Raw genomic sequence first — 27,812 nt, 5'->3', positions numbered from 1 at the left:
CCGTACGGCTTCCGCATGGAATGCAATTCACACCGCGTGCTTTGCGTCAGCTGTCCATGTCCGGAACTCTGCACCTGCCTGACCAAAAGATCACGGGGGTTCACGCTGGAGAGTTAAGTTCACGCGATAACAACCGTGTATATAGAGTCCTATTTATTAAACAATAGCCACTCTTGCCTGTTGTCACATCGATATGCTTTTTGGATGTTATTTCTTGGACTTCTACCATGGGTAAGTAGGTTTTGTGTTTAAAAAGTGTTATTTTGTCATGTTTAATTTATTCTGAGCTCATTTTTTGTTTTAAATATCCGACTCGTCATGCTACGTTAAGCTAGCTTCCATTCGCAAATGGCTTTATTTTTTAAATATACCGGATTTACCTTGATGCCAACGCCCGACTTCCTGTCCGGCTTGTTTAATTTCTTGAGCTTCATGAAAATCCACATGCGGAATCCGGGAAAAAATTGAAATTTCGTGAAGCTGAAGAAATTACACGAGCCGGACAGGAAATCGAGCGTCTCGCATTAAGGTAAATCTGGTATATTTCAAAATAAAATCGTTTACAAACTCGTTTTTTGGGGAGGGAAGCTAGCTAGCTGCATAGCATGACATCAGTCGGACATTTAAGACAAAAAATGAGCTCAGAATAAATTAAACATGACAAAATGACACTATTTAAACACAAAACATACTTACTTACCCATGGTAGAACAGCCATGGTAGAAGTCCCAGAAATAATGTCCAAAAAGCATAGATGTGACAACAGGCAAGCGTGGCTATTGTTTGCAAATAGGACTATACACGGTTTTATTGGGTGAACTAAACTCTCCAGCTTGAACTCCACGTGATCTTGTGGTCTGTCGGGAGCAGATTTCGATGTGACAACAGGCAAGCGTGGCTTTTGTTTACAAATAGGACTCTATATACTAGGGGTGTTAAAAAAAAAATCGATTCGGCAATATATCGCGATATTACAGCACACAATTCTCGAATCGATTCAATAGGTGGCCGAATCGATTTTTAAACATCCGTTTTTGATGGAAACATATTCAACAAAATGTCTTACTTATGGTTAGAGTTAACTATGTTATATTAATGGAACATTAAGCCTTAATATTTTTATTTCAATGCTGTTCAAACATGAGACTGTCTGTTAAATTCAGTGGCTCAGTTATAAGGCTGAAGTTTCAGATCAATAATACATTTTCATACAAATCTTAAAGTGTACAAGTTTACTGATTAGTATTTTTTAAGTTTGAGTTTAAAAAAAATCACAACAATCAACTTGTAAATTCGTATTGGGATTAATCGGTATTGAATCGAATCGTGACCTATGAATCGTGATACGAATCGAATCGTGACCTATGAATCGTGATACGAATCGAATTGTGAGGTACGAGGCAATTCACACCCCTACTATATACACAGTTGTTATTGGGTTAACTCAACTCTCCAGCGTGAACCCCGCGTAATCTTGTGGTCTGTCGGGAGCAGATTTCCGGACATGCAACGCACGCGGTGTGAATTGCGTCCGTACGGCCGCCTTACGGAAAACGCACCGCGTCTGTTCCGCAGCCAGTGTTGAATTGGGCTTCAGAGTGAAAACACAATTTAGCAGAGGTGTGCACTTCCGTCTCTCTGTCGGCCCCATCGTTGACGGATGCCCACATTTTCAGCGAATGTTATATTACATGAAGCCTCGAAAAAATCCATGGACTGGGCACCGACTGAACCAAGTTGTTAGCCATCGTGTCCTTCTTGGTCTGTATGTTTTCCCGGAGAGACGGATGGAGAGATGTAAGTGGTGGGCACTTTTGTCTCTCCGTTCTATTACAATTTAATGTCGTATATTGTAGAAGAGTCATACAATGCTTTAAAATTTCTGTGTGCAGTATCCATTGACCATTCTCGAGCTGTTTCTGGGAGACATCGAGAGCCTGCTAAACTTCATGAGCTTTCTGCGGTGGTTATCAATTGGTGTGGTAGTACTTGGTTTAATCTACCTTCGATACACCCGGCCTGACATCCCACGCCCCTTTAAGGTCAGTATTGACACACTTTTTGCTTTTCAATGTATTTTCTTTGAAAAAATGTTAAGTAATCAAGAATCAGCTCATCGTGTTCCCAGGCTGTTGTACCTCCCGGGAAACCGTAAAACTTTTACAGACCTCTGTCCCTTTCTTTTAATTTACTTTGAAGTTTAAAGCGTTCAAAGACTGAGCTGTGAGTACAGATCACTCACTTCCTCGTTAAATTTTGTGCCGGCTGTGACTCAAGTCTTGTGATGTTATGTTCTTGCACAAGACGCACACACACTGCCTCCAGTGCCACTCACACTGGTGCATGGAAGGTGCAAATGTTTGGTGGTAGCCGGAGGGGCCAGAGGCGCACACTGGCAGCCAGGTGCTCATCAGTCAGCCCCACCGGAGTGTAAATATGTGAGTGGATGAATAAATGTGTCCATTTCAAAAAGCGAAAACAGTGGTTTGGTGAAGAGTAAAAGGGTGCCAACATAACCAAACCTACCAGTGCCAGGGAGTGGTGGAGGGTCACGTCATGCTCGTCCCAACTAAATGGATATTTCGTTTTAGTATTAGCATATCACGCAATTGGATGAAAACATAGGGAAAAAAATAGGACACAGCCCAAACCTCAGCTCAGACCCCATGAAAACTGAAAAAAAAAAGTTTATTTGAATGCACGTAGTCGATCATTCATATTCCTATAAACGTAATTCATGTTCTACTCTTTCATTATTACATCATTGCAAAGCTATGCTGTATGTGAGAAGTGTAGTTAGATTGTAACCCACAATGATTTAGGCCATAGAAGTAGACAATTGGTTTGCAAATTTACTTGTAGGCAAACCTTTGAAGTAATGCAATATTTGTCAAATTCAGGAAATCCCCCTATACTGGCCAAACAGAGCCCCAAAGAGAATTTTAATCTGAAATGTTAGCAAATTCAGAAACACGATCAGGACTGATTTACCATAAGTACGAACATAATAAAATAAACCAAGGGAGAGAGGGAGAGAGAGAGAGAGAGAGAGAGAGAGAGAGAGAGAGAGAGAGACAGAGAGAGACAGAGAGAGACAGAGAGACAGAGAGAGACAATAGGGCAACCAAAAATTCCAGGTGAGTGAAGACCTGGATCGTTCATGTTTTGAAGTTTATTTTTTTTCTGAATCAGATTTTGTTTGTTGGCATTCTTAATTATTGCACATTTCCCCAAATCAAGTTGTAAATGTCATTAAACGTGCAGGCAAACGCTACAGACTACTATGTCAATTGAACCAATAACATGCAATACTACAAATCACGTGATGTTATTCAGCCACTCGCAGACGTCGATATTCATCACCTCAGCTCTTGGTCACAACACAAAGTCAGCTGTTTGTCTTCATGGTCACTACAAAAAACACAAAATATGTGCGAAAGGCGCAGCATCTACGTTTGCAAGTAAGTATACATGTTTTTGGAAAACACTAGTGATGCTATTTATAAGTTGTATAAAGTTTGGCGATGTAAATGACGAGTAACGCGTCAACCGTTAGCATGTATGTTAGCGTATGCTGTATGTTGTTTACATCTCTTGCTCAAGCACTTGTGAAGCTCGAGACCTAAAGCTATATTTCTTTGTTGCTGTATATTCATCTGGAATTACTATTACGTTATTCATCACTTTTGGTGTAGGAGGGAAAAACCCAAATTGGTGGAAGTTATGTGGGTTTTAGTGTCAGCTGGCCATGCAGCTTCAATCAGTTGAAGGGCTTGATAAGCCACACACTCATGGTGAAACGTTTAGTTTATTAAAGGTATTTTATTGATGTTGCAGAAATATAAATGGCCATAGAAAGAGAAGAAAACTACCATGGAACTTTGTTGGAGGTAAATAATTGTCCAATTTAATTACACACCTTAGGGTTTGTATTTTAACCATCTTAGTAGCATATAAATGAAGTAACTATAAATAATATTAAATGAACAACAACAACTTAAGTTATTAAACTTTAAATGACCTGTTGACGCAGATTGCACATTAGTACAAGTTTGTACATGGCCGCTCATTCAGTTTGCAGGTGCAGCTCCCCTTCACATAGTTTGTTTTCTTCCAAGAGCAGTGCACCAGCTCGAGTATTGCCTCTGCAGCTGGGGGGAGTGATCATCCTGTCCATTCCACATCGCAGCAGACCTGTCCTGGACTACAAACACTGTGGCATTGGTGAAGAAGGCCTAGCAGTGGCTCCACTTTCTGCGGCTTCTCATGAGGGAGAACATCAACACCTCTTCTAACACTCCTGCGTAGAGAGTCTGCTGACCTCCAGCTACGCCATCACAGTGTGGTACCTGTACTGAGGCAGAGAGGAAGGGGTTGCAGAGAGTATAAAATGACAGCAGAGAAGAGATCATTGGCTGCTCTCCTGAACATCTACCAATTCCGCTGCCTCAGTAGATCTCAACATCAAAACATTATAAAGGCCTCTTTTCAACCAGGTCACCATCTCTTTGACCTGTTATCCTCAGGCAGGGGTTAGAGGTCACTAAAATTATATTCAAAAAGTTTTTATCCAGGAGCTGATGCAGGACTCAATGCATACTCATCCTAATCATTTAAATTACAGTTTGTTTGTTATTTCTTATTGTGCACTTTACACCACTGGGTACTTTATTATCACAATATGCATGTTTAATCTACCCTTTTAATTATTTTTTAATCTGTATATACTATATTTATTCCATATTGTGTGTTGATAATTATTTTAATTCTGCACAAGGAAGGAGCAACAAAATTAATTTGTATCTTAATGTTACAATGACAATAAAGGCTATTCTATCTTCATCCATCCATCCATCCATCCATCCATCCATCCATCCATCCATCCATCCATCCATCCATCCATCCATCCATCCATCTTCTCAGGGGCAGGAACAGGCTTAGATTCAAGGCTGCTTCTGTGACCTGCAGCCTGACAGTTGGAAAACCGAGTGTGCATATGCAAGGAGTTTATCTGAAAAAGTGCTTTCCCCACCTTCTTCTCGGAGCTCGTTTTATGTATGGATGTTGGTGAAGTGCACATAGCAGTTTGTGATAGCTACTGTTGGCTGGAAGTGCAGCAGGTTCCTAAAATTTAACTTCTACATATAACAGTTTAAAGCAGGGGTGTCCAAACTTTTTCATTTGAGGGCCACATACAGAAAATCAGAAGGACACAAGGGCCACATAATGTTATGAAGAGAAATTGTGTTTAGTCCTAAAAATTGTACAAATAATTTATTTGTGCTTTTACATATTTAGAAAAATGCTACAGTATATAAACCAATTTATTTGTAATATGGCAGTAGGGTTATTATAGTTTTGGAGTTTTTCACTTTAGTTAGTTTTTATTAGTTTAGTTCTTTAAAAATGCTTAGTTTTAGTTTAGTTTGTTAGTTTCAGTATTAGTTTTTTTTTTTTTTTTGTTTTTTTTTTTTTTACAAAAAAAATGTGCATTACTTGTGCGCAATATTTAAAAAACACCATGGGCGTTTGCAACGTCATCTGAAGGTACTTTTCTATTGGCTGCTGCTAGATGACGTTACTTCTGTGTGACATACTTTCAAAGCTCATTATTCCGGTTTATATAAAAATAAATCTACTAAAAATCACATTTAAAATTATCCCCATAGGCTCATGCATTAAATTAATTACCAAAGACTAAAATGAAGGACGTTTGCTATAATTATACAGTGGTACCTCTACTTACGAAATTAATTGGTTCCGGAAGAAAGTTCTCAAGTTGAAAATTTTGTAAGTAGAGACGCATTTTCCATGTAAATGCCCTAATCCGTTCCGAGCCTTCCAAAATTCAGACATAAATGTTTTATAAAGCATAAAAATGCATCAAAACATGTAACATATACATGTTACAATTAGATTATTGCACAATAAATGAGAGTTCTGCGTAATGTAAAAAACAAAGAATAGAGTAAAGAATAAAAATGATGGTCATTTACCTTTTTAACTGCTGTCCTCATCGTTTTTTGCCCTCTTTGGTTCATGTTCTCTCTCAGAAGTGTTTTTTCTGACTGGTGTTTTGCAAAGAACTGATCTAAGGATGTTTGGGTTTTTTTTGTTTTTAAACAATGCTTCGTAAATGTCCAAGGCAAACATCATCTTAGTGAGCAAACAGCCGACTGGTGAACACTTTTTCTGGCCGATTCTTTTAAACAAATTCTGAAACGTCATGGAAACTTCCGGTATGGCGAGGCATCTTTTTTTCCCAAAAAAAAAAAAAAAAGGCCTGTCTCGTCGTAATTAAAAACTTACTGTGCCTTCATCAATCACCAATTGTTTGAATTTTTGCACAAATTCGTTGGCCGTTAGTTCATACATTTACAAAAAACTATCGGAACACTTCATGGGCCGCGGGATGAATGATGAGGACGCTGTATAGACACCGATCTAGTATCTAGGCTCATAGATACCTATGGTAAAGGTTCCTCTTGGCCAATGGGATGCCAGAAACATGCACAAACACCGATCTAGTATACGCTCTTACCTATGGTAGAGGTTCCTCTTAGCCAATGGGATGCCAGAACGATGCACAAACACCGATCTAGTATTTACGCTCATAGGTACCTATGATAGGAAATAGCCATAGCCGAAAGTATTTTGCATTCGGTAATGTATTTTTACCTTCGTATCTAGAAATTTCTTTCGTAACAAGAGGCAATATTTTCCCGTTGAGGCGTTTCGTAACTCGAAAATTTCGTATGAAGAGACGTTCGTAAGTAGAGGTTCCACTGTAGTTAGTTTTAGTTAGTTTTGTAAACATAAAATGTAGTTTCAGTTAGTTTTTTTAAAAAGCATTTTCGTTTTTATTGTATTTCGATAACAGTATTGTTTTTTTTATTTTAGTTTTTTCATTAGTTTTAGATAACTTAAATAACCTTTAATGGCACCAGTTTTTCGATACCCTCCCTTCTTACTTTGACCATCTCCAAACATTTTTGTTTTGTTTATTTTATTTGAACTGAGTCGAATGCCATTTTTAGCATATGTCGCGGGCCACTGAAAAATGGACGGCGGGCCGCAAATGGCCCCCGGGCCGTAGTTTGGACACCACTGATTTAAAGGGACAATGCTTGAATATACATATAGTCAAAGCTAATTTTCATTCTCAGTCTCTGGGCAAACATAAGCCATCCACATAACATGTAGTATGACAACAAATTTTTGTTTTTAAGGTTAAACAGAGCCGCTTCTGCTACTTGTACCAATTTCTGTGTATCCATCCATCCATCCATCCATCCATCCATCTTCTTCCGCTTATCCGGGGTCGGGTCGCGGGGGCAGCAGCTTCAGGAGGGAAACCCAGACTTCCCTCTCCCCAGCCACTTCAACCAGCTCCTCCGGCGGGATCCCGAGACGTTCACAGGCCAACCGAGAGACATAGTCTCTCCAGCGTGTCCTGGGTCGTCCCCGGGGCCTCCCGCCAGTGGGACATGCCCGGAACACCTCACCAGGGAGGCGTCCAGGAGGCATCCGAACCAGATGCCCGAGCCACCTCAGCTGGCTCCTCTCAACGCGGAGGAGCAGCGGCTCGACTCTGAGTCCCTCCCGGATGACCGAGCTTCTCACCCTATCTCTAAGGGAGAGCCCGGACACCCTGCGGAGGAAACTCATTTCGGCCGCTTGTATCCGGGATCTTGTTCTTTCGGTCACGACCCACAGCTCGTGACCATAGGTGAGGGTTGGAACGTAGATCGACCGGTAAATCGAGAGCTTTGCCTTTTGGCTCAGCTCTTTCTTCACCACCAAAACCGAGTTCAGGTGTTGCAGCTCGGTCCGTACGCGCCTGCGTACGGGGAAGGCCAGCCGTTGGAGGTGAGCTGGCACCGCGGCGGGGCGTCACCGAGTAGCAGGTGAGGTGCGCGGCTTAGGTGCACAACCTTGAGTCCGGCGGTACGTTGCAAGTATACCCCGGGGCAGCGGAGTTCACCGCTGGCGGGCAATCACCGATGGTGGAAAAAAAACAAAAAAACAAAAAACAAAAGAGTCTTTAGTCAGCGTTGCAGTTTGCACCTGCTTTGGCGTGGCGTGGAGCGAGGGTCTGCTCTCGGCAACGGTTGCTCCCAGAAAAGAAAAGGCCACGTGGTTGGCAAGTTTCTTGGAACAAAGAGTTTGAGCAGGCTGGGACACTTGCAGGTCGTGCAAGAGAGTTTTTTGGAAGAGGCTTGGAAGCCAGAGGGAAGAGGCGGAAGAGGAGGAAGAGGCAAGAGGATGAGCGAGGGTCTCCCCGTCCTTTTAAAGTCTTTGGGCGGGGCTTCAGTGGGTGGTGGCACACCCTTCTGCTCGCTCGGGCAGACTTTAAGAAAAAATTATTAAAGAGATTAATAATTTGGCATTAAATTTGGTCAGTCTGGCAAATCAGTTTTCCCACACAACCCGTTTAACACACATCGTAATTAATGCATCATAAACTAACTTGTGAGGTAACTTCTACTTGTCTAATCTGACTGAACTGAGAGATATTGATTATCTTTCATTCTTTATGGAGTACAAATGAAATAGGATGTTCATACACACAAAGATATAACATGAATCATTCGTAGTTCAGTTGTCTGTCAAGAATTATCATGGTATAAATGTGTAAAATGCGGTTACTTATGTGAATTGTCACTAAGGATAGTTCCAAGTTTCACCACTTGGCGGTGCTGTTGCTCCATCTAGACCAGGGGTGTCAAACATAAGGCCCGGGGGCCGGATCAGGCCCGCAATGGGGTTTAATCCGGCCCGCGAGATGGTTTTGTAAAGTAAAAAAAAAAATAAAAAAATAAGTAATGTCGGCCCAATTAATCAGCCGGCCACAATCAAAGCTTATAAATTCATAATTACACAAGTAAGTCTCAGTTGAGCAATGCAACTTAAACATGGAATTCCTCTGAATGTCGTTATTTTAAGCACAATTTAAAGTTAGTTTGTTTAAAAAATAAAAACATGAATCAAACACTAACATGCTGAATAAGACACACATTCAACTACACATTAGATAAGGATTAACGTCCTTATAACTTCATTAACGGCACCCGGCACACAATCAGTGAACAATATACACGTTTATGCAAAAAAATTTTGGGACAATATTTGTACAGATGCGCCCCACAATTTAGGGCTGGCCCACAAATAGCAAAACTCTGCATGTAATTGACGGACATGTTTTAAAAATTATGTACAATTTTACCGGCCCACTTGCGAATATATTTTTCTCCATGTGGCCCCTGAGCTAATATGAGTTTGACACCCCTGATCTAGACGTTCCAGGAAGGGTGAGACGCCAGAATATCCTTTGTGATTGATAAGAAGTCATGAACATTCCTTTGATCGGTCATTTGTGTATTCCAAATCATTGGAGCCATTTGTTCGGGCTCCAAGAAGACGGGCTTGAATACACTCCTTCGGCAGACGCATAAATTCCTTTGTCACCTGGTCAGCGGCTTCAAAAGAGTTTTGTTGGTGGTTGGGTGACCACCTGCAGAGCTAACCAAGTTTAGATCCTGTCTGGGCAGTGGAATATTTATGCGGCTGCAGAGAATTTGCTTTAGAAGAAGCAAACTTTAAAAAAAAAAGTTAGAGGGTGGAGTGGGCCTAGAGGCCATAGTTGTTACAAGCTAAATGCAGCTTCACCATGTTTGCTTCGAACTCTGGGTTCCACTAGTTGGCCCAAGTCTGTCGATCTCAGAGCCCTGCTGGGTTTGTACTCAATCAGCATTTCTTGGATATATTCAGGACCCAAACCATTTAGTGATTAATAGACGAGTAGCAGAACTTTAAAATCGATTCTACAGCTGACTGGGAGCCAGTGTAAATCCTTAAGTACTGGAGTAATATGTTCTGATCTTTTTGTTTTGGTCAGAACTCGAGCTGCAGCGTTCTGAATGAGCTGCAATTGCCTCATGTTCTTTTGAGAGAGTCCAGTCAGAAGACAGTAGGGTTATTACAGTAATCTATTCTGCTGGAGATAAAAGCATGGATAAGCTTCTCTTGGTCTGCTTGAAGCATGCAGTCCTTCAGTCTGGATATGTTTTTCAGCTGGTAAAAGGCTGTTTTAGTGATGAATTTAATATGATTGCTGAAGGTCAGGTCTGAGTCGATTAGTACCCCAAGATTTCGAACTTGGTCTTTAGTTTCTAAAGACAGTGACTCAAGCTGTTTTTTAACAGTAATCCTCTTTTCTTTATTGCCAAAAACAATGAGCTCCGTTTTGTTTTCGTTAAGCTGAAGGAAATTTTGGTTCATCCAGTTGTTAATTTGCTCTAGAGAATGACACAATACGTTAATAGAACTGTCATTTGGGGACATTGATAAATACAATTGTGTGTCATCTGCATAACTATGATAGTCAACATCGGCGTTCTGAAGCATTTGACCCAAAGGTAACATATACAGACTGAACAACAGGGGTCCAAGGACTGACCCTTGAGGGACCCCACATGTCATGGCCTTTCGATCAAATTCAAAATTTCCAATGGTCACAAAATAACTCCTTTCCTCCAAATAGGACCTGAACCATTTAAGGACTGTTCCATTTAATCCCACCCAAGTTTCCAGCCTGTCTAACAGTATATTATGATCAATCGTGCCAAATGCTGCACATTACAGATCACGAGTGCATACAAACCCAGCAAAACAAACCAAGAGGGTGCATTTCGAAACGTGTCATTATTGGACAATAACTACATCTAAGTCATGCATGCCGGACCCCGAGCATAGCTGCCCGCTCAGTTTGCTGGAGCCGGTAACCCTCACAAAGTTACAGATCAATACAAAATGTGCAAGAGATAAGAGTGCCAACAATCTTTCTTTCATTTGTTGAAAAAATGAAGCTGATAACAAAAAATCAGGTCCTCCCTCATTGCGGATCTTTCAACTGCACAAAATCGGCCCTCGGTCCACCGCCTATGGTGGGTGCGTTGTGGGGGGGGACTGACAATTGACAAACATGCATCAATTGACAGTTCTGAACATCCAGGCATTTCTGCTATTTCTACAGTGCAACGCTTCATTTCAACTGCGTATTGTATTACTCTTCCCCGTGACTAGCGTATACAACCAGGCATATTGTATAGTGGTCAAACAACATTTCATCACGTTTCCAAATCAAAATAATCCTCACAAATCAAACTACAACGATCCAAAGTCCAATGCTTTTCAATGACCGGAGCGTCTTCACTTGGCGTCACTTTACCGAGTAAGGCCGCCATTTTTTGTAAGCTCGGAATTGCTTTTGCTTGTGACTAGTGTAACCCTGTGAACAACTTAAGGGTTAAAATAAAAACAGAAAAAATCATTAATGACATCATTAGAATATTATTTCAATACATAAAATTATTTTTATTTTATTATTTTTTAACACAATCTGCCATTGACCTTCATTTAAACCGGAAGGCCCTCCCCATGGTTACTTGATTGAAAGTTAGAACGTTGGAGAGAGAGAGCGCGAGGAACGAGCACGCTGGACGGAGTCACCGCAGCAGAAAAACCGAACACTAAGAAACAACTTTAAAGTGATTAAAACCCATCTTATACACAAATAAGTCAACGAAGACAACTGTTGAAGACAGGAGAAGTGACCAGGAACCGGGCGAATCCGTGTTTTTGATCATTGTTGGCCTCGGTAAGCTAAACCATGCCAAGTTATCTTACATGTGCAGACGAGCTAATCGCTAGGCTATGCTAACGATTAGCCATGCTATGTTACCAGCATATTATTAAGTGTTTTAAAAACGTTTATTGATGCCTAAGCTGTTGAAAAAACAAACAAACTAGCCACCAGAGGGTGCTAGAACTGCACAAATGGAAATCAACGTGACTTTTTTGTTTTTTTTAATAGATTTGTTGCATTGAAATATCGTGAACATGACAACGACGATATTGTGGCAGTTTTAAAGCAGCTATATGGAAGATTTAAAATTTCAAATCGCTACTGCCACCTGTGGCCGAAAACAAACTGCACGCTCGTACACGCTGCACGCACTCGTACGTGCACGACCTCAATACTGAAGACTGGGCTCTTCATATCCAATTAAACTTGTTTTCAGAGGTAAGAAGTTCTATAATGTTATACAAAGCTGGCTACTTCACGGAATGAGACTCGATCCCCACTAAACAATTGATGTCCACGGGGCGTGCAGATCATATTGCTTTAGTCGGTCTAAGTCTGCGCTGGACTCCAAAAGGATGTGCAAATTACGTCAATTAATTGGACCTCATTCCGATGTTAATATGCAGTTACATATTGTAGTCACCCCGCTCGACGGACGTCAACCTGATTCTAGTCATTATTAGTGTATGTTGCCCCCAGGCTAGCGTCATTGTGCATTAGCCGAAAGGTGGGCTGTCATTTATGGAAATTGACGATTGTGAAAAACATATAGACCCATTCACTACTTAGTGTGATACGGCCGTGAATGTTATCGCCATTCAGTAGTAGCGTTCACATTCCGTTAGGATAATGTAGCTACAATAGGCTGTTTTCACGGAGGAAAATAAGGCAACATTTAGCCTGATTGAAACGCCGCGGAATGGAACGTCTGTTCTTCATAAAGTCATTCTGTTCTATTACATTCAACTTTGCCGCCCCTTTCACGCTAAATGTTGCCGTCCACCTCACTTTCACCCCAATAGTTACGACCGAGAAGTGATCGATCTTGAGGTTACTGCCATTTGAAAACAACACATTTTTTTCTAAATGTCAAGATACTCGCTTCTTACCTTTTGGAGTAGAAAGAAAGCCAGCTGTGAATCACTTTTCTAATCCAAGTCCGATCTCAACTCTCTCCACCGCTGAAATGTCAAACCAATGTTCACTCTCGTTGTTGCCCCGCGTCGGTCACTATCAAGTTTAGATTTTTTATTTTTTTTCGTGGCACTTGACATTGTTTTCATTTTTTTAAGCAGCCTTCCGCGGAGTAACAGCGGGTGTCTGGGGCAGCGAAAATCTGTACTAGTTCCGTCTTTGCGACTACAGGAAACAACTGACGAGAACGTGCATGACGTCACATCCCGCAGACAGAGGGCGGGAAATTCGAAGGATTCGGACCGGACGCTTCCTAAATAATATTGGCCAGAGGCTTGTAGGAGTACCCATTGTGAACAGCTAAGATGTTGATCTACTAATTAGAATATGTTTCAGTCATAAATGGTCAAATAAAAAGGCTATTGTTAAGATATTTTGGTGGGAAATCCTCCATATAGTAGCTTTAATATCACAATATTATGCTGATCGTTACATCCCTAATTTTTATTAGGTTTTAGATGAATTAATGGTACAAATTTGCACAAATTCACACGTACATGCATGCACACATACGCACGCACACACACACACAAAAAAAAGAGAGAGCAATGATGATAAGATGTTGAATCGATAGGACTGCTGAATGAACACTTCTGAGCGCTCTCTTAGAAGAAGAAGAAGAGCAAAAAAAGCTAAGGCTGTTTGAAAGCACTATATAAAGATGACTTGACTATCCATCCATCCATCCATTTTCTTGACCGCTTATTCCTCACAAGGGTCGCGGGGGCTGCTGGCGCCTATCTCAGCTGGCTCTGGGCAGTAGGCGGGGGACACCCTGGACTGGTTGCCAGCCAATCGCAGGGCATGACTTGACTAGCTCTGCCAAATTCGTTTGTTGGAAGGAGACCAGTTGGAAACATTTCAAAGTTGCAAACATGAGCAATTACTGTATATAACCTGAGCATATACAGGCCTGTCTCCGAAAATTAGAATATTGTGATAAAGTCCATTATTTTCTGTAATGCAATTAAATAAGCAAAAATGCCATACATTCTGGATTCATTAAAATGAACTGAAATATTGCAAGCCTTTTATTATTTTAATATTGCTGATTATGGCTTACAGCTTAAGAAAACTTAAATATCCTATTTCAAAATATTAGAATATTTCTTCAGACCAAATAAAAAAATAAGTGCCATAATCAGCAATATTAAAACAATAAAAAGCTTGCAATATTTCAGTTGATTTGTAATGAATCCAGAATGTATGGCATTATTGCTTATTTAATTGCATTACAGAAAATAATGGACTTTATCACAATATTCTAATTTTTGGAGACAGTCCTGTATATGATCAATTTCCCACATAATACATAATCATATACACTACTGACAAATCTTAGGGATATTTGGCTTTTAGGTGAAATTTCAGGACGAACCTAAAATGCATTTAAACTTTTAGGCTACAAGTGAACATAATGTGACCTTCTCTAAGCTTTTGAGTGCACATTTTCAACGGTTAAATATTTCAGTACTTTTTGCACAAGTTGCCGTTCTCTAGAGAGGGGCTTAAGGTCAAATTTTTTGTTGTGGTGTACCCACCATTGTTAACCTTTGTTTGGATCCATTTTTTTTAGATGAGGAAATCAGCAGTGCATCCTCCTACTTAAATGTCCTACTTTCATGATATGTTATTACTGTAGCGTGATCTTTTGATATTTTCCATACATTTCACCTGAAAGCCAAAAATCCCTAACTTTTTATGAGTAGTATACTGGACTGGACTGTATGCCGAGAGTTAACTGTGGAAAGGCTTAAAATAGTGTGATATGGGTCGTTTAACACGCACAGATGGCTGATAACAAGGTACAGCTGGATATGATGTGAAAGAGGATGAGAGCTGTTTGGAATGTTTATTCCAAACAGCTCTCATCCTCTTTCAGTGAGTATGCAGGGCAGATGCAGGAGGGCTGTAACAAAACACTCATGTTTCACCAGGAAATCAAAGGAAGGAAATAAAACAATTCAACTCAAAATATGGCATTCCAATGATGGCGTATTAGGTCACCTAGCCAGAAAATAATAAGAATAATAAAGTTAAGACAGGCTTTAAAGTCAGCATGACGATATTTAAAGTCAACAGGAAATTTAAATGTTATCCTGCCAACTTTAAATCTTGCCTTACTGACTTTAAAGCTTGACTTGTTTTTGTTTGTTTTTTTCTTGCTAGGTGACCCTAAAACTCTATTGTATAAATACACAAGCTGATTACAAATTGTGTTTATAGACATATAAACCTATTTATTCACTCCTGCTTTCTGTCCAGGTACCGATTATCATCCCAGTGGTGTTCAGCCTTACGTGTTTCTTCATGGTCTTCCTCTCGCTGTACTCAGACCCACTCAACACGGGCATTGGATTTGCCATTTCCCTGACGGGGTTCCCAGCCTACTACATCTTTGTACAGTTCAACCGCAGGCCCAAATGGGTGCAAAGTGCTTTAGGTAAGTCTCCAACTGCGGTTACTGGAAAATGGATTGTTCAAATGAATAGGCATTAACATACAGATTCCATGATATAGTCTAGATTTATTGATTTTTGTGAAGTTTTGGCAGCTTAACGATGCATTCGGTTGAATGGATAACGGAAAGATGAAGTTTCTTTAGCCAAGTATGGCGTATTTATTGCGGAGCACAACAAAGCACGTCTGCACTTCAACAGCCTTCAGACTTAACACGGAAGTAAAAAGAAAAGTAAAGAAAAGTGTTCGAGCACCTCACAGTGGCACAAGCGCAACATTACACATCAACTGAGGACATAATCTCTCAACACCCCCACTCAGGTTGTTGTAATTTAAAGAAAAACAAAAATAGTCTATGGGCTTTAACGGCACAAATTTTTTTTGACGCTCGATTAACGACTGCTCCTTGTTTGGAAAGCCTCTAATAGAATTCCAGTCGCAAAGCAGCAGAAACGTCCATGTCAAAATTACCCAATAGAAATGCACTGTACTGCACTGGAGCTACAATACACAATGCTTAAGGGGCAGAATGTTTGAGTGGAGGAGCCGTTTGGACGGTGGAGCACTTTTACCAGTTCCCTGCTTTGACAGAACGCACTCGGTAGCACCAGTATTAGCGATTAGCACAGCAGCATAGTTGCTACGGCGCATCCGGGAACTTGACAAAATAAAAGCGTCCAACGTCGTGAAAATGAGTCACTATAACACAATTTCGCAGTAATAAATTAAATAACAATGCATATATTTCTGGGGACTAAGTTTTAAAAATGTGCATAATTTCACAAGTTACTTCATGTTAAAAATTAGTCAGCTCTTAATATGAAAAGAAAAATGCACTGAGCTGTAACCATGGTCTCATAAATGCAATTATGCCATGTTGTAGTGAAAGAAAAATGCTCAACACAAATCAGTCACACTTGTTTTGTTTTTTTTGTTTTGTTTTTTAACGTACAATACATATTTTAAATTGTATTTTTTTTATTCAATTGTTTATGAAATTACTGTATCAATGACTAAAAAAGAAACCTTATTTAAATTAGGGAAAAAAATTTCATTTTATTGAAAATTTAGAAATAAATTGAATTATAAAACAAGCGATTAATGTGCAATTAATCGTCAGTTAATTATTGAAGTCATGCGATTAATTACGATTAATAATTTGAATCGACTGACACCTTTAGTTTTTTCATTAGTTTTAGTTAACTAAAATAACCTTTAATGGCACCTGTTTTTCGATACCCTCCCTTCTTACTTTGACCATCTCCAAACATTTTATTTTAATTTCATTTGAACTGAGTCAAATGCCATTTTTAGCATATGTCGCGGGCCAGTAAAAAATGGACGGCGGGCTGCAAATGGCCCCCGGGCCGTAGTTTGGACACCACTGTTACATAGCATAGCGTCATTGACTACTCTACTGCTATGAGATGAATGACGAACGGAAAACATGAAACCGAAAATGGAAGTACAGAGCAGGCTTCCAATTTAAAAGCATGCATTTCAAAACAGGATATAGTTAAACATTACACACTAAACAGCTTGAGGAATTACTTGAAACACTATTGTATTGAATTGAATTCCTTGCACGTCAATGTTTTCCTTAAAAGGAAGTTTTACGACCATATATTTTGACTGGGCCTTTTTCCCCCTGAAAACTGGATTATTAGTTTCACTTTATCTATTTTTTTTAATTGATTTTATTATGTGCTCTATGCAAAATAGGGATGTAACGATATCCAAACATCACGATATGATATCACGATATGAAGGTCATGATATGATAATTATCACAATATTGTGGGGGTATTGGCGATATTTAAAAAAGATCACAATATTGTAAAAATAAAAAATAAAAAAGATCATACAAAAAAAGCACAATATTGTGCTTTTGTACATGACAGCAATGCATGTAAACTAGGGGTGGGAATCTCTGACATGAGGCCGATTCGATATGTATCTCGATACACAAGTTGCGATTCGATTGAAAAACGATTATCTTTCAAAACAGAACGGTTAGATACGGTTCGATTAAGTTTGGGAACGATACAATTTTCGATTCGATACGATTCATTTCAATATTCAAAACTTATAGTGACATTTGTTGCTTGTATACATTAATCTTAAAACACCACAAATTTTTACAGTATCTACAAATGTGTTAAAAAAACAACACCAAAAATGTCTTCTATATTTTTATATATTGAATCAATTATTTAAATAGACCGCAACAAAGGGCTGGGCGATATGACTGAAAAATGTATGAGTTTAAATATTTAGTAGTCATTTATTGACAGTTATAATTGTTTGTTTGTTTGTTTTTTAATTCCATATAAGGATCAGGAAAACAAAAGGCTGATAATTCAATTTGAAATATAAATATTTAACCTTTAAAAAGACACCAACACAATTCAACTCAACTGAAGACACCTTATGGAACAATAAATCGAGCAAACACATTTTAACCACTTAATATATCCAAAAATATTTCCAAAAGTGCCCTTCCCTTTTTATCAACAATTTTTGTTTTCAACAATTTGTTTTTCTTTTGCCATCACATTCATTTTTGGTTTATGTATGACGTCTTTTTTTCTTTTTCTTTTTTTTTTTAAGATGAGACACGCTGATGACCACGGAATCACTCCTGTTAATGTTTTTTTTTTTTTTTTGTTTTTTTTTGTTTTTTTTGGGGGGGGGGGGGGGGGGGCTGTCGTTCATTTTGAGTTTTATGACGTAATTGCGGGCACGTCTCAGTTCTCCTATCTGCTGCTCATGATAGTTGTGTACATTTGACAGGGAGCCACAAACTGAGAAATGAGATACTTGCAGTGTGCTTTTAGCTTAGCTGGTGTGTTGACTGTGGGAAATACCTGTAGTTTGAATCCATGCATTGGATCGTCACGGGAGTTATTTTTTTGGCTCGCGTGCAGTACCAACGCCGGGACATACAAGTGCACCGAGAGGACTCGATAGCCATGGGAAATACCGAGATGTACGGCACCCGGCACGGGCTTCTATGTCTTCAGTTGCATGTTGTCACTTGTTGTGCGCGACTGCGCGCGAGCACGCACACTATCCCGTGCCGTGTTGCGAGCCCGGCGTTGACAGTGGGCGGCCCCCCTTCCCCCAAAAAACGTAACGCAACATCCAGGGAATGAAGCGTCTCTGAGCGCTACTTTGCTAGCTCTCTGTAAACACGGAAGTAGCTTGAATAGCCATGCTACTGAAATGTAAACAAAACAAGCAGAGCACGTTGCAGAACTCTTGCTATCGTTATGAAAATCATAAAGCCTCACTCGCAACCGATTCACAGCCACGCGATATCCGGTCCACAGCTTTACAAGCAATGTATCTAAGGATTCCCGGCGGATTTTGTATCGGTTGACGAGTCTGCTACCGATACGTTCGTTTAGCTCCCCTTGACGAACGATGGTTCGGTTGAATCGGTTTTTCGTCCCACCCCTAATGTAAACCACCTACAATCTCTAATAACAATATTGAGGCAATTACTTGCTAATGCAAGCACACACTGATCGCTTCACAAGCAAATTAGGTTCCCCTTCATCTGACAATTAGCATTGATTTTAAACATAGAAGGCCAAAATACACTTAATGAAAATTTAATTGCACTAATAAAGTAGCCACTAGAGGGTTCTTGAACTGCACAAATGGAAATCAACCTGACGTTTTTAACAGATGTTAACAGATGATTCCTTTTAAATATTGCGAACATGACAACGATATTGTGGCAGTTGTAATATCACGATATTGCCCTTATCGTTACATCCCTAATGCAAAATGGCTTTTTTGAGAAAATTGGAAAAAAATATATGCAATTGCCATTAATTTCAAGCAATTTTAAGGAAATTTGCCTTAATTGGGATATGTAGGTCTTTTTAAAAAAAAAAATTATCTGTCATTGTTTTTTTTGGAAATTTTATGTATCATAAGTAGTAATTTATCAGTAGTTTGTATTGGTATCGATGAGTCTTGAAGATTTTGATTGATCTAAAAAAAAAAAAAAAAAAAAAAACTAGAGCTGCGAGCAGCTATAAAGGGCCCTCGCAGCCAGGGCCACGTTGGGGTACTTGCACATTGGGGTACTTGCACGTTGGGGTACTTGCACATTGGGGTACTGGCACATTAGGAGCAAAATTTCTTTGAACATGGCATGATAAACCTTTACATGTGGATTTTTTTTTGCCAGGTGTGATAGGTGTGTCAAGCTCAATGGGTTTTGGTGATTGTTAAGATCTGCAAAAATCAGCGTCCTTTTTTATTTTTAGGGAATGAGTTGACCTGATTTGTATTTTTTGCAAAAGTATATATACCCATCATCACTCATACTCATTGCACGATGTTGCTTTTATTGTCCATAGAGTCTATCATAAATAAATAAAACAAAATAAAAAAGTACATATGTTTGGATCGGTCTGATACAAGTGAACATCTTGAGTAGTAGAAAGTAAAAGAATATTCATAAATGACTTAGTTATAACACTTTCAATAAGTTCACAAATTTTGTAAAAAAAAAAACCTTAAGTTTTTTTTGTTTTTTTTTATGCCTCAAGGACTAGGTGGCGCTGTATTTATAACTGAATTTTGTCATAGAGATACCTTCAGGCATTGACTATAAATATACATGTCAAGTTTGGGATTTTTTTGAAGGATGTACCGGGGAGTTATTAAGCATATCCTTCATTCACGATACTGCTTTTAATGTCCATAGAAGCTATCAAAAATAAATAAAACTAAATAAAAAAAATATGTATGCTTGGATAGGTCTGATGCCAGTGAACATTTGGAGTGGTGGAACGTAAAAGAATATTCATAAATGATTTAGTTATAACACTTAGAATGAGTTTACATTTTTTTGTAGAAATACCGTAAGTGGGGTATTTTTTTTTCATGCCTCAAGGGCTAGGTGGCGCTGCATATATAACTGAATGTTGTCATAGAGATAGCTTCAGGCCTTGACTATAAACATACATGTCAAGTTTGGGATTTTTTGGAGCATGTACCGGGGAGTTATTAAGCATATCCTATTTCATTGCGAAACACAAAATTTGATGCTCCGCCCTCATCATATAGTATTCCGAAAAGTCAAGATTTTTCCCACTGTCGTTGGCTCAGGTCTTGACATGGTCCAGGTCAAGTCTGAAGTCAGTCGGATGAAACGTGTAGGAGAAGTGGGCAAAAGTATGCTCCCTGTAAATGTACTAAATTCGTAAAAAATGGGACATTCAAAAATTCGTAGTTCGCTTCCTGTTCATTTTAGCACATGGGTCCCAGAGACTTTTTTTGTAGGTCTTGGGCTCCCTTATACATACATACAATTTCCAAAGATCTTGCTTAAACGTACAAGCGGGGCTGCTTAGTTAAAAATTTCTAGGGGGCGCTATTGAGTCATTTTTGTAAAAATAGCATAATACATGAAAAAATATTACTAATTTTACCAGGCCAGATGTGTGTGCCAAGTTTCATGAGTTTCTGTGCATGTTTAGACCCTCAAAATCGGTGTTGTTTTCTTGGCGAACAGTGCTTAGCCACGCCCACAGCGTTTCGCGAAAACTCACAAACTTCGTGTTGTGACATCATGAAGGCAGAAACCCTCATCTGAGCAAATATGAGCTAGGTCCAGTTAACGTGTTTGGAGAAAAACATTGAAGAAAAATCGTAAGAAAAAAAATTGCCAATAGGTGGCGCTATCAGTAAGATGAAATATAAGTTCGTAGATGTGTTAAGGGCTGGACTCTCATCAAATGTGTGAAATTTTGAGAAGATTGGACCATCTGGGTCAAGTTAAAGCAGCTTTTATTATCACGAAAAATTATCAGAATTTGCGGCACTGTATAGGCCACGCCCTTTGGTGAAAATTTACAATATTCGGTGTGGGCCATGATCAACATGTTAAGGTGTGTCTGACCAATTTTCAACTGGATCCCTTCAACGAGCTCGGCACAGTAGCTAAAAACGTAAATTATGATATTTATTGTCACCACTAGGTGGCGCTAAATTCATAACTGACTTTTATTATATAGATGTTTTCAGGCCGTGACTGTTAAGTTGCATGAGAAGTTTGAGATTTTTTGGAGCTTGTACATGGGAGTTATTAAGCATTTTGTCTTTCTGGACAAATGAAATTTTAAAGGCAATATTTGATGCCCCGCCCCCGTCATATAATATTCCGAAAAGTCAAGATATTTTGCCTAGTTGTTGTCTCAGGTCTTGAGATGATACATGCCAAGTTTGAAGTCAATCGGATTAAAACTGTTTGCAAAGGGGGGAAAAATATGACCACAGTGAATGTGCAAAAATGGGCCAAAATTGGACATTCAAAAATTCATAGCTCACTTCCTGTACATTTTCGCTACATGGTCCCAATTGACCTTTTGTGCGTCCCGGGGTGCTACACGTGCCTGCCAATTTTCGTAGCTCTTGGTCAAACGTGCCGGGATTGGTTTTTATTTTTTTATGCTTGGTGGCGCTATAGAGTAACATTGTTATGACAACGACAGAATATCACATTTTTCGCCGGGCCCGAAGAGTGTGCAAATTTCGGTGAGTTTTCGTAAATGTTTAGGTCCTCAAAAATGCGATCGTTCGCGGAGAATAAAGAAGAAGAAGAATAAACTAGAGCTGCGAGCAGCTATAAAGGGCCCTCGCAGCCCGGGCCACGTTGGGGTCCTTGCACGTTGGGGTACTTGCACGTTGGGGTACTGGCACATTGGGGTACTGGCATATTGGAAGCAAAATTTCTTTGAAAATGGCATAATAAACGTTTACATGTAGAATATTTTTTTGCCAGTGTGTGTGTCAAGCTCAACGGGTTTTGGTGATTGTTAAGACCTGCAAAAATCAGCGTCCTTTTTTATTTTTAGGCAATGAGTTGCCCTGATTGGTATTTTTTTGTAAAAGTGTATATACACATCATCGCTCGTTGTACTCATTGCACAATGTTACTTTTATTGTCCAAAGGGGCAATCAAAAATGAATAAAACAAAATGGAAACGTACATACGTTTGGATCGGTGTGAAGCCAGTGAACAATTTGAGTGGTGGAAACTAAAAGAATATTCATAAATGACTTAGTTATCACACTTAGAATGAGTGTACATTTTTTGTACAAAATACCGTATGTGGGGTATTTTATTTTTTTTATATAAGCCTCAAGGGCTAGGTGGCGCTGTATTTATAACTGAATGTTGTCATAGAGATACCTTCAGGCCTTGATTATAAGCATACATGTCAAGTGTGGGATTTTTTTTGGAGCATGTACCGTGGAGTTATTAAGCATATCCTTCATTCACGATATTGCTTTTAATGTCCATAGAGGCTATCAAAAATAAATAAAAATATATATATGTTTGGATAGGTCTGATGCCAGTGAACATTTTGAGTGGTGGAAACTAAAAGAATATTCATAAATGACTTCGTTATCACACTTAGAATGAGTTTACATTTTTTGTACAAAATACCGTATGTGGGGTATTTTTTTTTCTTGCCTCAAGGGCTAGGTGGCGCTGCATATATAACTGAATGTTGTCATAGAGATAACTTCAGGCCTTGACGATAAACATACATGTCAAGTTTGGGATTTTTTGGAGCATGTCCCGGGGAGTTATCAAGCATATCCTTTTACATTGCGAAACACAAATTTTGATGCCCCGCCCTCATCGTATAGTATTTCGAAAAGTCAAAATTTTTCCCCCTGTCGTTGGCTCAGGTCTTGACATGGTCCAGGCCAAGTCTTAACTCAGTCGGATGAAACGTGTAGGAGAAGTGGGCAAAAGTCTGCCCCCTGTGAATGTGCAAAAATCGTCAAAAATGGGACATTCAAAAATTCGTAGCTCACTTCCTGTTCATTTTAGCATATGGGTACAAGAGACTTTTTTGTAGGTCTTGGGCTCCCTCATACACCTAAAAATTTTCGTAGATCTTGCTTAAACGTACAACCGGGGCTGCTTCATTAAAAATTCCTAGGGGGCGCTATTGAGTCATTTTTGTAAAAATAGCACAATCAACAATAAAATATTGTTCATTTTACCAGGCCAGATGTGTGTGCCAAGTTTCATGAGTTTCTGCGCATGTTTAGACCTTCAAAACTGGCGTTGTTTTCTTGGCGAACAGTGCTTAGCCACGCCCACAGCGATTCGCGAAAACTCACAAACTTCGTGTTGTGACATCATGAAGGCCGAATCCCTCATCTGAGCAAATATGAGGTAGGTCCAGTTAACGTGTTTGGAGAAAAACGTAGAAGAAAATTCGTAAGAAAAAAAATTGCCACTAGGTGGCGCTATCAGTAAGATGAAATATAAGTTCAAAGATGTCTTTAGGGTTGTTCTCTCACGTCTTGAGATGATAAATGCCAAGTTTGAAGTTAATTGGATGAAAAATGCTTGCAGAGGGGGAAAAAGCATGACCACAGTGAATGTGCCAAAATAGGCCAAAATTGGACATTAAAAAATTCATAGCTCATTTCCTGTACATTTTAGCTACATGGTCCGAATAGACTTTTTTTGTGCATCTTGGGGTGCTACACGTGCCTGCCACTTTTCGTTGCTCTAGCTCAAACGTGCCGGGCTTGGTTTTTATTTTTCTATGCTAAGGGGCGCTATAGAGTCGCGTTGTTATGACGACTTCATAATATCAAATTTTTCGCCGGGCCTGAGGAGTGTGCAAAGTTCGGTGAGTTTTCGTGAATGTTTAGGTACCCAAAATCGGGATCGTTTGCGGAGAATAAAGAAGAAGAAGAAGAAGAAGAAGAATAATAATAATAATAATAATAATAATTTTTACAAAAACAATAGGGACCTCGCAGCGGTCGCTGCTCGGGCCCTAAATAGAGCTGCGAGCAGCTATAAAGGGCCCTCGCAACCCGGGCCACGTTGGGGTACTTGCACGTCGGGGTACTGGCACGTTGGGGTACTGTCAAATAGGACAAGGACCATCTAAAATGTTTTTGACAAGCCTTGTGTGTGCAAAGTTTCATCAAAACGCAAAATATGGTGTGAAATTCCCAAAATAAATTCAAAATGGCGGACTTCCTTTTAGGTTTAGCATACGGCTACAGAATACTTTTTGTAGGTCTTAGACTAATAGGTATGCATCTGAGTTTTCACAAATCTAGGTCAAGTCAAGTCATCTTTAGTTATTTCGCGCTTGAATCATCCAATTGGAAATGCTCCATAAAAATGTATAGAGGGCGCGATTTATTGCAAATTGCACAAGAAATCTCTAAAAATTCATGTTCATGACAAGTCTGATGTGTGTGCAAAGTTTCATGAGTTTTCACACATGTATAGACCAAAAAAAATAAGCAGCACGTTACTTGGCAAACAATGTATCGCTATGGCAACAGCATGTGACAAAATAAAAAACTTTCGTTAACTTTGCATCTTAAACATCTTAAGATGAAACACACCAAGTTTGAAGACGGTCGGATGAATTTTGTACGAGGAGTTCGTGAAAATATGACCCCTAAGAAAGGCCACAAAAAATGGCTACAAATGCCGACGTAAATCAAAATGGCGGACTTCCTGTTTGGTTTAGCAGATGGTTCAAAAAGAGTTTTTAGTACCTCCAGGGCTGTTACATACCTCTTCAAATTTTGCTAAGTCTAGGTGAAACGTACAGCCGGGCATGCTTTGTTAAAGAGGAGGTTTTTTAGCTCAAAATGTGATGCCCGGCCCCTACGGGACTTCCTGTTGGGTTTAGCACATGGCACCAAGAGACTTTTTTGTACATCGTGGGCTGTTACATTTGTCTCCAAATTTTCGTAGCTCGAGCTGCTTCGTACAACTGGGAATGCTTCATTAAGAAGGAATTTTTTCCTTTGCAAACTGTGCATGCCACGGCAACAGCGTGCGACGAAATAAAAAGCTTTCAATAACTTTTCATCTTCAACATCTTAAGATGAATCACACCAAGTTTGGAGATGATCGGATAAACTCTGTAGGAGGAGTTCGTTAAAATAAGACCCCTATGAAATGGCCCAAAAAATGGCAACACGTTCCAAAGTAAATCAAAATGGCGGACTTCCTGTTCGGTTGAGCATATGGTTCAAAAAGAGTTTTTTGTACCTTGAGGGCTGTTACATATGTCTTCAAATTTTGGTAACTCTAGGTGAAATGTACAGCCGGGAATGCTTCATTAAGTTAGAATTTTGAAACACAAAATTTGATGCCTCGCCTCTGGCGGACTTCCTGTTAGGTTTAGCATATGGCACCAACAGGCTTTTTTGTAGATCATAGTCTGTTACATATGTGTACCAATTTTCATAGCTCTTGGTTAAACGTACCACCGGCAATGCTTCGTTAAGTAAGAATTTTGAAACTGTAAATTTGATGCCCCGCCACCGTCATATAGTATGTCAAAAACTTTAGATTTTTTACCATGGTGTTGTCCGAGGTCTTGAGATGGTACATCCCAAGTTTGAAGTCAATCGGATTAACCGTGTAAGAGAAGCGGTCAAAAGTATGACCCCTGTAAATGTGCAAAAATTGGCCAAAATTGGACATTTAAATACTCATATCTCACTTCCTGTCTATTTTAGGGTACACAGATCAAAGAGGTTTTTGTTCATCTGGATATGCTACAGGTGCCACACAATTTTCATAGCTGTAGGACAATCGTAGCGGGACAGGGATCCGTTTAAGCTATGTAGGTGGCGCTACAGAGCCATTTTTCTGTTATCACGTATGGCGACTTTAAAATATCAAATTTTTCGCCAGGCCCGATCTGCGTGTAAAGTTTGGTGAGTTTTCGTTCACGTTTAGTGTCTCAAAAATGTGATTGTTTGCGGAAAAGAATAATAACAAATAAAAAGAATAATAACTAGAGCTGCGAGCAGCTATAAAGGGCCCTCGCAACCCGGACCACGTTGGGGTACTTGCACGTCGGGGTACTGGCACGTTGGGGTACTGTCAAATAGGACAAGGACCATCTAAAATGTTTTTGACAAGCTTTGTGAGTGCAAAAGGCCAAAGATGGTGTGCAATTCCCAAAATAAATTCAAAATGGCGGACTTCCTTTTAGGTTTAGCATACGGCTACAGAATACTTTTTGTAGGTCTTAAGCTAATAGGTATGCCTCCCAGTTTTCACAAATCTAGGTCAAGTCATCTTTAGTTGTGTATCGCTTGAATCATACAATTGGAAATGCTCCATAAAAATGCATAGAGGGCGCTATTGAGCACAACGTTGGGTTACTTGCACGTCAGGGTACTGGCACGTTGGGGTACTGTTACATGGAACAAGGACCATTTAAAATGTTAGTTTTTTCCATGCCTTGTCTGTGCAAAGTTTAATGAAAGAGGCCAAAAATGATGTATAATTCCCAAAATAAAATCAAAATAGCGGACTTCCTCTTTGGTTTGGCAAATGGCTACATAATACTTTTTTGTAGGTATTAGGCTGATAGGGGTCTGTCCTAATTTTCACAAATCTAGCAGAATCATACAATCGGAAATACTTCATAAAAATGTCTAGAGGCCGCTATTTATTGCAAATTGCACAATAAATCTCTAAAAATTCATGTTCATGACAAGTCTGATGTGTTTGCAAAGTTTCATAAGTTTTCACACATGTATAGATAAAAAAACAAAGCAGCACTTCACTTGGCAAACTGCATCGCTATAGCAGCAGCGTGCGACAAAATAAAAAACTTTTGATAACTTTGCATCTTAAACATCTTAAGATGAAACACACCAAGTTTGAAGACGGTCGGATGAACTTTGTACGAGGAGTTCGTTAAAATATGACAACTGAAAAAGGCCACAAAAAATGGCAACAAATCCCATCGTAAATCAAAATGGCAGACTTCCTGTTTGGTTTATCACATGGTTCCAAGAGACTTTTTTGTACATCGTGGGCTCTTATGTATGCCTGCAAATTATCATCGCGCTAGGTGAAACGTACAACCGGGAATGCTTCGTTAAAGAGGAGTTTTCTAGTTCAAAATGTGATGCCCGGCCCCTGGGGGACTTCCTGTTGGGTTTAGCACATGGCACCAAGAGACTTTTTTGTACACTGTGGGCTGTTACATATGTCTACAATTTTTTGTAGCTCTAGCTACTTCGTACAACTGGGAATGCTTCATTAAGAGGGATTTTTTTCCTTTGCAAAAAGTGCATGCCACGACAACAGCGTGCGACGAAATAAAGAGCTTTCAATAACTTGTCATCCTCAACCTCTTAAGATGAGTCACACCAAGTTTGAAGATGATCGGATAAACTCTGTAGGAGGAGTTCGTTAAAATATGACCCCTATGAAATGGCCCAAAAAATGGCAACACATTCCAAAGTAAATAAAAATGGCGGACATCCTGTTAGGTTTAGCATATGGTTCAAAAAGAGTTTTTTGTACCTCGAGGGCTGTTATATACCTCTACAAATTTTGGTAACTCTAGGTGAAACGTACAGCCGGGTATGCTTTGTTAAAGAGGAGTTTTTTAGCTTAAAATGTGATGCCCGGCCCCTGGGGGACTTCCTGTTGGGTTTAGCACAGGGCACCAAG

The 27,812-nt window shown here is 39.5% G+C and overlaps 1 protein-coding gene across 5 annotated transcripts in view; it reads left to right on the top strand.

Moving 5' to 3' along the window:
* The window catches only part of slc7a11 (solute carrier family 7 member 11), a 345,019-nt gene that overhangs the window by 219,344 nt on the left and 97,863 nt on the right, over positions 1 to 27,812 (top strand). Inside the window, exons 10-13 of one of the 5 annotated variants that reach the window (XM_077532377.1) lie at positions 1,893 to 2,042; positions 3,337 to 3,461; positions 3,838 to 3,890; positions 4,124 to 4,796. In XM_077532377.1, the coding sequence (XP_077388503.1) occupies positions 1,893 to 2,042; positions 3,337 to 3,461; positions 3,838 to 3,890; positions 4,124 to 4,164 (369 nt within the window). In that variant the 3' untranslated portion in view covers positions 4,165 to 4,796. Of the gene's footprint in view, positions 1 to 1,892; positions 2,043 to 3,336; positions 3,462 to 3,837; positions 3,891 to 4,118; positions 4,797 to 15,106; positions 15,285 to 27,812 lie in introns of those variants that run through there. The other 4 variants (XM_077532375.1, XM_077532378.1, XR_013285012.1 and 1 more) reach the window with 4 other exon arrangements.

The sequence above is a fragment of the Festucalex cinctus genome, chromosome 9, assembly GCF_051991245.1.
Source record: "Festucalex cinctus isolate MCC-2025b chromosome 9, RoL_Fcin_1.0, whole genome shotgun sequence".
NCBI lineage: Eukaryota > Metazoa > Chordata > Actinopteri > Syngnathiformes > Syngnathidae > Festucalex > Festucalex cinctus.
Note: the sequence above shows the minus strand (reverse complement) of the source record. Positions and strands in the feature narration are given on the sequence as shown.